This window comes from Cherax quadricarinatus, chromosome 86, assembly GCF_038502225.1.
Source record: "Cherax quadricarinatus isolate ZL_2023a chromosome 86, ASM3850222v1, whole genome shotgun sequence".
NCBI classification, from domain to species: domain Eukaryota; kingdom Metazoa; phylum Arthropoda; class Malacostraca; order Decapoda; family Parastacidae; genus Cherax; species Cherax quadricarinatus.
The window spans coordinates 17137824-17150140 of NC_091377.1; the positions used below are offsets into that span (position 1 = coordinate 17137824).

At 38.2% G+C, this 12317-nt stretch overlaps 2 protein-coding genes across 11 annotated transcripts in view; one reads left to right on the top strand and one right to left on the bottom strand.

Moving 5' to 3' along the window:
• The window catches only part of LOC128691749 (sec1 family domain-containing protein 2), a 50117-nt gene that overhangs the window by 16968 nt on the left and 20832 nt on the right, over positions 1-12317 (bottom strand). For 4 of the 8 annotated variants that reach the window (XR_011394446.1, XR_011394447.1, XR_011394444.1 and 1 more), the window contains one exon: positions 2408-2591. The exons of 3 other annotated variants lie outside the window; for them this stretch is intronic. Coding sequence is in view for 2 of the 5 variants with exons in the window: in XM_070103687.1 (XP_069959788.1) it covers positions 2408-2591 (184 nt within the window). In the remaining 3 variants the exon portion in view is untranslated. Of the gene's footprint in view, positions 1-2407; positions 2601-12317 lie in introns of all 8 variants that reach the window. One more of the 8 variants, XM_053780665.2, reaches the window with a different exon arrangement.
• Positions 4927-12317, top strand: part of LOC128691750 (phosphoribosylamine--glycine ligase-like) — a 53580-nt gene continuing 46189 nt past the window's right edge. For all 3 annotated transcript variants that reach the window (XR_008407477.2, XR_008407480.2, XR_008407481.2), the window contains exon 1: positions 4927-5069. The gene's annotated coding sequence lies outside the window, so the exon portion shown is untranslated. The remainder of the gene's footprint in view (positions 5070-12317) is intronic.

Genomic DNA, 12317 nt, shown 5'->3' on the forward strand with positions numbered 1-12317 from the left:
TTATTGTGTGGTTTACATGTAGTAAAATACTAATTACAGAGGGGGCCACTAGAACACCTAGCATGGCTAGGCATTTCGGGCAGACTTAGATTAATTCTTAACTTTAAAATATTACAAATTATGAGGTAAGTTGGTATTATGGCTAAGTGACTAAATACTAGTTTGTGAGTTTAGCAATGTGAATGATTTTGTTTTGGCACAATACATAGTTTCGGTATTGGAGTATCACAGGTATCACTCTTGTATGGGTGTGAAACATGAGTTGTGAATGCTGCAGCGAAGAGGAGGCTGGAGGCGGTGGAGATATCGTGTTTAAGGGAAATGTGTGGCATAAATATTATGTAGAGAATTCATAGTGTGGAAATTAGGAGATGTGGAGTTACAAAAGTATTATTCAGAGGGCTGAAGAGGGGTTATTGAGGTGGTTTGGTCATTTAGAGAGGATGGAGCAAAATAGAATGACTTGAAGGATGTATAAATCTGTAGTGGAGGGGAGGAGGGGCTATGGGTCATCCTAGGATATGATGAAGGGAAGGGGTAAAAGATGTTTTGTGTGCAAGGGGCCTGGAGATGCAGCACGCATGCATAAATGTGTTCAGATAGGCGTGAATGGAGAAGAATGGTTTTTGGGACCTGACAAGCTGTTGGAGCATGAATAGGGTAATATTTTGTGAAGGGATTTAGGGAAACCGGTTAGCCGGACTTGTATTCTGGAGGTGGGAAGTACAATGCATGCACTTTGACCGTTTCGCTGTCGAGACCCCGCTTACAAACTTGATCTTAGTGTCAAAGAACTTAAAAAAAAAAAAAAAAAAAAAAAAAAGGCTTTTTTTCATGAAATGAATTCTGTAACTTGTGAGTTCATTACCTTTGTAACTTGTGAGTTCATTACCTTTGTAACTTGTGAGTTCATTACCTTTGTAACTTGTGAGTTCATTACCTTGTACCTAGTTCAGCCATCAAAACTTTGGAGCCCGGTCCCTGGACCCATTGTGTACCTCTGTAATCTGTAAATACCTTTGTAACTTGTCATGATTGTGACTAGACCTACCTGGAGTTCATTACCTTTGTAAATTGTGAGTTCATTACCTTTGTAAATTGTGAATTCATTACCTTTGTAAATTGTGAATTCATTACCTCTGTAACTTGCTCAGCTATCAAAACTTTGAGGCCCAGTCCCTGGACCCATTATGTACCTCTGTAATCTTTTGACTACCGCCCACAGGATGGGTATGGGGTGCATAATAAACATATTAAACTAACTTCATGAAATGATATTCCCGATGGCAATGACACCAAAAGTACGAAATTTGATGGAAAACCTACGGAATTCTGCTCTCGCAAAGTTAGTGATCTCGGTAATGTTTACACATCAGCAATTTCACCCACTTTGAGCCCTATTTTCGGCCAATTCCACTCTTCCAGTTGACCAAACTCATAGCTATTTCACTAGAACTCCATTTGTTCTATTGATTAAGTACAAGAAACTGTCCATTTACCAATTTCAACTACCCAATAAAGTGATCAGATATTGGTAATTTGGCCAATTTCATACACAATTTGAGAAAAGGCCAATTTCAAAATAGGCTCCAGAATGAACAATACAAACATTCCTAGCACTAAAATGTTTTCTTTGTTCATCAGTCACGTCTCCAGGCCCCAATTATATTACGCTTGCTTTCCATTTTGAATTTTTATTCACACAAAAATAGAAGATTTACTGTTATGCAGACTACTGTATTATGTAAAAATGGCATAAATAATATCAGCCCATTTGTGAAAGCAAATTAGACTCACCAGTTGATGTGTGACATGATTTGTTTGCTCTTGAACATTGGTAAAAAATGAACATTTCTGCTACTTAGAGCTCAATTTCAAGGTACTTTTAGTCTGCAAGCCATTCGAAATCATCTCTGTTTCTGTAATATATCTTCCATTCTATCAAATGAGACCAAGAAAACGAGTATACCATATGAAAATACACTGCAAATTCAATGTTTTTGTTCTCACACTGACCACTCAGACCCATTCTCTTGTATGTAGGCCTACCAGCTTTATCCCGCAAGATATGAAGCCACTATAATTTTGGCGTAATATTATGGGACTGACACTGGCTGGCAAGCCGTAATATTATGGGACTGCCACTGGTTTACAAGCCGTAATATTACGGGACTGACAGTGAAAGGGTTAAAGAAGGGGTATGGGATACTGGATGTTTGGAGTGACATCTAAACTGTCATATCTGGGCACCTCTGCGAAGACATTGTTTATGTGTTAATGATGGTGAAAGTGTTCCTTTTTTTTTTGGGTCACCCTGCCTCGGTGGGAGACAGCCAATGCGTTGAAAAAAAAAAATTATAATGTGTACACCATGCAATAACAAATACAAGTGACAGTAAATGCTGACCAAGCTGGAGAAGGACATCAGAGAGCAACTTCTTATCTTCAACAATGGCATGAGAAAGACGATTGGTAAGAGCATATTCATCCTTGTGTGTGAACACATCAGGACCACCCAGTGAGGCCACATACACCATCAGTGTAAGTATATCATCTAGTGATACACCATGTGTTCCTCGGGTTTTGAGAAGCTGGAAGATCAGGAAAAAATATCAAATCAGTATAAATTACAATAACTCAATATTATTTCTGTAAATCCAACTAAAATAAATGAAGTAATAATAAAAAGATAGCCAAAACAATAAATTGGAAAGGTTAAAGTTAAGAAATGGGGTTAGAAGCCTATTAACTACACGAGTATCATTAAGGCTGTGGGTAACATGTTCACCACCAGTTAAGAATACTTCAATTCCTTAAAAAAGGGTTAATATTAACCCTTTCAGGGTCCGTCCCATAGATCTACAGCTTTACGGTGAGTGTCCAAACCGTAGATCTACGCCATGAGCTCAGCTCACTCTGATTAAACTGTGAGTGGTACATTTGGGCCTAGATATGAGAGAATACATCTATATGGAATGTGTGCACCACATAAAACAGATCCTGCAGCACGCTGTGTATAATGAGAGAAAAAAACTGAAATCATGATTTTTCGATTAAAACAGCAACTTTGCAGTGTTTTTTGTATGTTTTTTATAGTTGTATTTGCGATTTCTTGGTCTCATTTGATAGAATGGAAGACATATTACAGAAATAGAGATCATTTTGATTGGTTTTAGCACTGGAAATGGCTTGAAACTGAGCTCAAACTAGCGGAAATGTTAAATTTTTGCCGATATTCAAGAGTAAACAAACGACCTCACACGTCTAATACACGTCAGCTGGTGGGTCTAATATACATTCACAAATATGGTGATGATATTTATACAATTATTACAGTATTGCATAACAGTAAATCTTCTATTTTTTGGTGTGAATAAAAATTCATTATGTGAATAAAAAATCAAAATGGAATTTATTTGTAAAGCCTCAAAACATAACTAATGAACAGAGGAAATGTTAGTTTAGTGCCAGGAATGCCTACATTGTTTATTCTGGACCCTATTTTGAAATTGGAATATTTTGAACTTTGTGTTAAATTGGCCAAATTAACAATTTCCGATCACTTTATTTTGTAGTTGAAACAGTTGACTTGGCGATTTCTTGTGCTCAATCGATAGAATAGAAGTAATACTAGTGAAATAGCTAATAATTTGGTTGATTGGAATAATGTAATTGGCCTAAAATGGGAGTCAAAGTCAGCAAAATCGCCGATTCGTAAATATCGCTGACACGTCAAAATTCGCGAGAGCATAATTTCGTCAATTTTCCACCAAATTTCGTACTTTTTGTTTTATTACCTTCACAAAAATATTCTCTACGATTTCATAAGAAAAAATAACAAATTTTTTTTTTGAAAATTCTTGGACACTGGTGCGTGACTCCAGATTTGGGCCTTGGACCCTGAAAGGGTTAAAGTAATCTTTTAGTGTAATGCATACACACCAAGAGTCATACATCTCTTGTTGTATATGCTACAAAATGAAAAGCCAAATCAGTCATGGACTTTTATTTTTAACCCTTAAACTGTCCAAATGTAGATCTACGTTTGCACGTGTAGCGCTCCAAACGTAGATCAACGTTTTATTTTTCATTCCTTCAAATTTGGCACAATAGGCTTGAGTCGCCTAGACATGAAAGAGAGGGTCTGTGCACTCAGTGTGTGCACTATTAAAAAAATCTGGGAGCACTTAGTACCTTGTGGGAGCACCAGTTCAAATGAGCGCCAGCTAGAGCAAATAGTGCGGCAAACACCAGGGATTCACTGATGCCATGTCGCATTAACACTCCCATTTTAAGAGGAAAGTAAAAACAGGTTAGATAAATACATGAGTGAGTGTGGGTGGGTGTGAGTTGGACTTGACCAGCTTGTGCTACTAGGTCTGATGTCATGCTCCTTCCTTCACTGGATGTGACCTGACTAGGTGGGTCATGGGTCTAAGCCAGGGGGGGAAGGGTGACATGTACCTGCCTTGCATGGGCCAGTAGGCCTGTTGCAGTGTTCCTTCTTTCTTATGTTCTTATGTATTCGGCAGGCTGGCCGGTTGGCTGTCTTGCTTTGGCTATCTCTGGCTGTTTCTCTGTCTATATCTCTATCTGTCTATATATGTGCCTATCTATATCTCTGCCTATCTATATCTCTGTCTATGTCTCTGTCTATCTATATCTCTGTCTCACATATACACATAAGTACAGTTACATAGTGTAAATTACCTAGGATAACCCAAAATTTCCAGGCAAAGATAGACAGATACATGTTTGTGTGTATCAGTGAAAACAAATAAAGCCAGGGTTCCCCGAGCACCCATTTATCAAATGCCACCGAGCTGATAACAGATGCCATAACACAATTCTTCAAGGAGTGCGATATACATATACTACAGGCAGACAGAAAGACAGATAAGCAGAGATAGGCAGACAGACAGATAGATAAATAGACAGAGAGACAAGACATGTTTGTGTGTAACAGTGATAACAAATACAGTGAGGGTTAGCTGGAGCAGTGGGCATTTATCAAATGTCACTGGGCTGTCAACAGTATAGGGATGCCTTTCATAACACCATGCTTCAAGGTATATACCAGGGTATCTAAAACATTGATGGGACCTATAAATACTTTGTATATATTTCTAGACAACAGTAAATAACCCAGGCAGGTGAAAATGTTCATCTGTCAATGTGATTGTGACTATTTGAGCACTATTTCAGTACCCAATATATTGTCAGAATAAAGATTGGCTATGAAATTACAAGAATTATTATCAATTGTAATTATCAGAACATAAAAAATATATAAATTAAAATAAAAATGAGAAAAAAAGGTACATTGGCAACACTTCTGCAATCAGCAGGAGTTGATGTTGCCAACAGGTGAGCATCCAGTGCCAACTTCACTGTCTTATATCTCAGTAATTATTATTATTATAATCAAGGGAAGCGCTAAACCCAGAGGATTATACAGTATATCTCAGTAAGTATTGACCCTAAATTTTTTTTTATCCTATAACATGTAGAAAAATGTGCTCTTCATTTTAAAAGAAAAACATGATTTTTTTATTTTTTGAAATATTCGGAGCACTATGCGAGTGAACGTAGATCTACATTTGGACAGTTTAACCCTTTCAGGGTCGACAGGCCCCTCTCCCAGACTTGTTCTCAGGGTCGAACAATTTTCAAAATAAAAAAAAAAAAATTATGAAAAGACAGCTTTTTTTCTAAACATTATAGGCTAAACAAAATATTTTTACCATCAATACTTACCATGATATTGGCAGTTTGGAGGGATATGTTGTGTATCTTTATATGTATATGCTTCTAAACTGTTGTATTCTGAGCACCTCTGCAAAAACAGTGATAATGTGTGAGTGTGGTGAAAGTGTTGAATGATGATGAAAGCATTTTCTTTTTGGGGATTTTCTTTCTTTTTTGGGTCACCCTGCCTCGGTGGGAGACTGCCGACTTGTTGAAAAAAAAAAAAAAACTTACCAAGATATGGAGGCATGAAGTTGACAGAAAAATGACTGGCATACTGCAACATCGCCGACTGCTGGTCACCCGGTTTTAGTTTATTTAGTATTTTCGGTATTATTTTCTATTATTTTTTATTTTTTTTATTTCAAGTAACTTTTATGGCCTGTAAGACCAATATGAGCACTATTTTGTAAGTTTTTCTCTTTATTTACTACACAATAAATGCACAAACACTGTTGTCACTATATTGTTTATAAAAGTTGTTTACACACACACAAACGATATAAAATGTTGTTTATTACTATTTTTCTATATTTTATATACACATTTACAGTCACAGGGAATGTTTCTAGAGGTTCTGCAGCCTGTGGAATTCTTTCAAACATGGTATCATGCACGGTGGTGTTTTACACTCCTCACACATAAAACGAGTGTCTCTGCGTTGTTGTGGGAGCTTTTTGTATGTGTACAGATGTAACGCCTCTTCTGAGCCTTTTTCTTGAAAGCAGTAGCAGGCAGTTGTATTAGGAAGTGATCACCATGCTTCAGACGAGAAGGTAGTTGTTGATAATTTAGTGGGCGGTTTTCTGTTGCAGATGTTGCTCTTTGGCACTTGAATACTATTTGTCTGATGACAGACAAACAAAATTTGCCATATGGTGGTTTGTTTCTGGTCCTCATCTATTACATATTATAAGCATTGAGCATGGAAATGTCCAGAAGATGGAAAAAGAGTTTTATGTACCACTTATAACTCTTGCGAACACAATCAGCAAACCCAATCTGCATGTCACATTTGTCCACTGAGCACATATTGAAGGTGAAATCAATCACAGCTGCAGGTTTTAGAACCGGTTCATTGCTCTCTCCATGCTGCCTGCCAGTGTCTGTCATTTCGTTAGGGTGAACTGATGACAACAGTGTGACATCTCATTTGTCATGTCACCGAAATGCCATGATGTCATTGGCAGCAAACGCCTGCACCTCACCTCTAATGAGTGCCAGCGTCAAACCTGGGCATATGTTTACGATTTGCACGCACTATGCCACACACATCTGTCATGTTCACTCACAAAAAATCACTGAGTGAGGGGCTTGTGTACCAGTTATCAGTACACATTTTTTTTTTTTCAACAAGTCGGCCTTCTCCCACTGAGGCAGGGTGACCCAAAAAAGAAAGAAAATACCCAAAAAGAAAATACTTTCATCATCATTCAACACTTTCACCACACTCACACATTATCACTGTTTTTGCAGAGGTGCTCAGAATACAACAGTTTAGAAGCATACACATATAAAGATACACAACATATCCCTCCAAACTGCCAGTATACATGTACATGTATAATATATGCTCCTTACCAAGATATGGTTCTATCATTGTTCTAACCACATTACCAGAGATGCCCAATAACTTCCTGGTACAGTCCTCCCTCACAAATCCGGCATCATTGGGACCTGTAGTGTGCCGGATTACTGAGTTTGCCGGATTACAGAGTGGTTAGGTTAGAATACACTTAATAAAATTAGCCAACTTGACTTACACAAAGTTCATTGAACATTGGTAAAAATTGAACATTTCCTCTACTTTGAGCTCAATTTCAAGGTACTTTTCGTCATGAAAGCAATCAAAATCATGTCTATTTCTGTAATATATCTTCCATTCTATCAAATTATCCAAAAAAACGAGAATACAACCATAAAAACCATATGAAAACATACTGCAAAGAGGCGGCTAATGGTTGAGAAGTGAACTCCCTTATTTAGCGTCTGTCTTTTTTATTTTTGTTGCATGTTAGCATCTTTCCATCATACACTGCCCAAGTTTCAATGAGATAGCCCAACAAACAACTGAGAAAAACAAATATTTACCAAAAATCATATATGGCAAGCCCAAGCCAGGTACTGGAAATGTCACTTTGTCTAGCTTTTTTGGGTTATCCCAGGTTCTCTATACGTACACTGGTATGTATGATAATCTATGTAACTGTATTTGTGTATACCTGAATAAACTTATTTACTTCTAGTCTGTCAACTGAGTACAAGAAACCGCCCATTGTAATGATTGTGACTAGACCTACCTGGAGTTCATTACCTTTGTAAATTGTGAGTTCATTACCTTTGTAAATTTTGAATTCATTACCTCTGTAACTTGCTCAGCTATCAAAACTTTGAGGCCCAGTCCCTGGACCCATTATGTACCTCTGTAATCTTTTGACTACCGCCCACAGGATGGGTATGGGGTGCATAATAAACATATTAAACTAACTAAACCCAATAAAGTGGTCAGAAATTGGCAATTTGGCCGATTTCACACAAATTTCAACAGATGCCAATTTCAAAATAGGGTCCAGAATAAACAATGCAGACATTCCTGGCACTAAAATAACATTTTCTCTGTTCATTACTCACGGCTACAGGCTCCTCTTATATTACTCTTGCTTACCATTTGGAATTTTTATTCGCAAAAAAATAGAAGATTTAGTGTTATGCAGACTGCTGCATTATTGTAATAATTGTATAAATAATGTCAAGCCATTATTGACTCCGTACTGGAATTTAGACTGGCAGGCGGACAGGTATTGGACGGTGACGTCATTTGTTTACTCTTAGAGCTTCTCTAAAGAATAGAACATTTTCGCTACTGTGAGTGCAATTTCAAGGTACTGTTCATCATGAAAGCAATCAAAATCACATCTATTTCTGTAATATATCTTTCATTCTATCAAATGAGACCGAAAAAATGAGAATATAACCATAACAACCATACAAAAATACACCGCTTAGTGGCCGCTAATGGCTGAGAAGTGAACTCCGCTATTTATGGTCTGATCTCTTTCATTTTTGGTGTACGTGAAGAAGTATCTTTCCATCATACATTGCCCAAGTTTGAATAAGATAACCCAGCAAACAACTGAGAAAATAATAATAATAATAATAATAATAATAATAATAATAATAATATCTTTATTTACTACACGTACATGTACAAGGTATACAGGCCTAGCTGACATCAGACATACTACTGTACAGAAAGGCACTTGTTATGCTGAGTATTTCAAGAAAATTAGGTCAGTGTCCCAGGATAACACCCACACTAGTCGACTAACACCCAGGTACCCATTTACTGATGGGTAAACATAGACAACAGGTGTAAGAAACATGCCTAATGTTTCTACCCTGGCTGGGAATCGAATATTTACCAAAAATCATATATGGCTAACCCAAGCCAGGTACTAGAAATAAGCCACATTGACTTTTTTTGGGTTATCCTAGGTTCTCTACACATATGCTGCTGTGTGTGACAATCTATAGAGAGAAAATAACTTTTTTGTTTCAGGTTTATGGTGCAGTATGAGTGTATATCACAGTTAGCCCTGTGCTGCACTCCATTTTCTCTAATATAAGCCACCAAGACAGGGATAGGAGAATGGTATTAGTTTACCATATCCTCTTCATACCTCCGTCGAACTGCTCGGTATTATGCCAAATATTATTTATTCTGGAGTATTTAACATGTTTTATGTTATTTATATTGTTTCTTACGTCATATTAGATCAATTGTGATAGGCAAATAAGCTATAGTGTTGATATTAGCGTAATAATAAAGCATATTCTCCTGCTTCATGAGACTGAGTTCATGACAACCGACAGTGGCTTCAAAGCCACCTTATCTTTAATGGATAATGTACTGTGTAGGTGCTTTACATAATGAGAAGCATTTCTTTTATTCACTGGAACCATGGCTAGGGCTAAAATTAAGCAGGTTAAAACAATAAATGGAGAAAAAGAAATTGGAATGACTTATGCAGCAAGTAGCGCCACCAAACAGTACCAGCAGGTTGGTGTGGCGACCCTGGAAATTTGAAATTATGCTAGCCAAAATTAGTGCCGAATAACTGAAGGAACCGAATAACTGATTGCCGGATTTGTGAGGGAGGACTGTACATATTTTGCAATGTATAACTTCCAGTGTACACAATAATATCTAATACAAGACCACTGTAGCAGTCACAAAGCACAAATAACTTTATACCACAGCGTTTCCTTTTGCTTGGTATATACTGCTTGAATGAGAGTCTTCCTTTGAACAGAATCAGACTCATCAATAACAAGCTTCCTGAAGGGTTAAAAATAATTATCGAATTTCTCTTTCAGATGCTCAAACACATTCCTAATCTCATAAAACCTGTTGCTTCTGTCAGGCCTGGTTTTGTCTGAGAAGTGAAGCATTATATCACTCACATTATATCACTGAAACCTGGGGTTGCAATCAGGCGGTCTGTTGACCAGTATGATTTCACAGTGTGCTTATACACATGTGGCATAAGCATTATTGTGTCAAAGAAAAGATACATCTCAGCCACAGATGTCTCCTTCCACTTGTGTAGACGTGATTTTGGTGAAAGTATTGTGTTTGCAATGGTGTAATCAAAGTATCTGTTGCTTTCTCTGACAGTAATTTCCATCAGGGATTCGTCAAAGAATAACTCGAAACATTCCAGTTCATTAGCATTGTTCCCAAGTGTACAAGATGGCCGTATTCCACTTTGCCTTTCATCAAACTGATGGGGATTTGGAAGAAAATTGGCAGCTTCCTGCCAATCCCAGGTGCAGTCTGCTGGTGGGTACTGGATATTGACAGGTGGTTGTGGCTGTGGAGTTTGTGGTTGTGGAGGCTGGTGTCGTAGGTGGGTGGGGGATGGTGGCCTTTGTTGTAGATCAGCTGAGGCAGCAGCATGGGTGGCAGCGTGGGTGGCAGAATGGCCCACTGCTGGTGCCTCACAGCTGGCACCACCACTACCACCACCATGCATATTTTCCATCCTAACTGCAACACTATCATCTTCATTTTCACTATCTGTTCCTGTTGTACAGCCACGGGATGTACTCGGAGATGTACTCTTTCCCCTTGGAACAGCATATGGCACACTACCAGAGCGCATATACCGTGGTATATACTGACGCTTCACTGGAGAATATTCCACTTCACTATCGCTACTGGAACTGTTTTCAAGAGCTTGTAGTTCATATTCTCTATCACTATCATCACCAATGCTGACATCGGAGTCCGGGATATAGGAAAACAGGAGTTTCCTCTTTCGTTCTGGTACAAATGAACGTGAACAAGACAGCCCACCATCAGAGGTGGAAGGCTGAGGGTCGTCTGGGTTTTCCTCACTAATACCGGTATTATGGTCATTAGTTTCGATTACAACCTCATCAAAACCTTGAAACTCATCTTCACTGGCACTTCCATCTGTATTAGAACTGTCACTGGGAAACAAGTGTCCCAATTTGCCAAGGAGTGAGGAGTTTCTTACCGCAAGGCATGGTGAGCAAGGTGTACTAAAATGGCATTCCCACAATGCGCCACTGGGTCCCAGAATTTTTTTATACCACGCACACTCACCACGCAGACCCATTCTCTCACATCTAGGCCTACCAGCTGTTTCCCGCTTCATTTGAAGGCACTAGAATTTATGCGTACTAGTATGTCAATAACCTTGGCGCGTGAGCTGCACTAGTACGTAGGAAACCCTGAAAGGGCTAGGGTTTAAATAGTCTTAATAAAATTCTTTTATGATAGTAGGTTGGTAGACAGCAACCACTCAGGAAAGTACAGTGGACCCCCGCTTTACGATCGACTCCCAATGCGACCAATTATGTAAGTGTATTTATGAAAGTCCGTTTGTACGTGTATGTTTGGGGTCTAAAATGGACTAATCTAATTCACAATATTCCTTATGGGAACAAATTCGTTCAGTAATGGCACCTGAACATACTTCTGGAATGAAATAATATCGTAAAGAGTGGGTCCACTGTACTACCATCCTGCCAAGTGAGTGTAAAACGAATGGTAGAATTGCTGGTGTCTTTTGTCTGTCTCATAAATATGCAAGATTACAGGTACGTCTTGCTACTTACACTTAGTTCACACTACACATACATGTACACGTTTACTTATACACACTCATCTGAGTTTTCTTTGATTTTATCTTAATACAGTGGAACCTCAAATATCGATCTTTATTTGGTCCAGAAGGCTGTTCGAGTGCCTTTACCGAATGAATTTATTCCCATGAGGAATAATGTAAATTAGGTTAGACCATTTCAGACCCTCAAAAATACACTTATAAAAGCACTTACAAAAATACACCTACATAATTGGTTGTGTTGGGAGCAGTTCGATTTTTGAGGTTCCACTGTAGTTCTTGTTCTTATTACTTTTTCTTTTATATCCATGGGGAAGTGGAATAAGAATCTTTCCTCCGTAAGCCATGCGTGTTGTAAAAGTCAACTAAAATGCCGGGAACAATGGGCTAGTAACCCGTTTTCCTGTAATGATT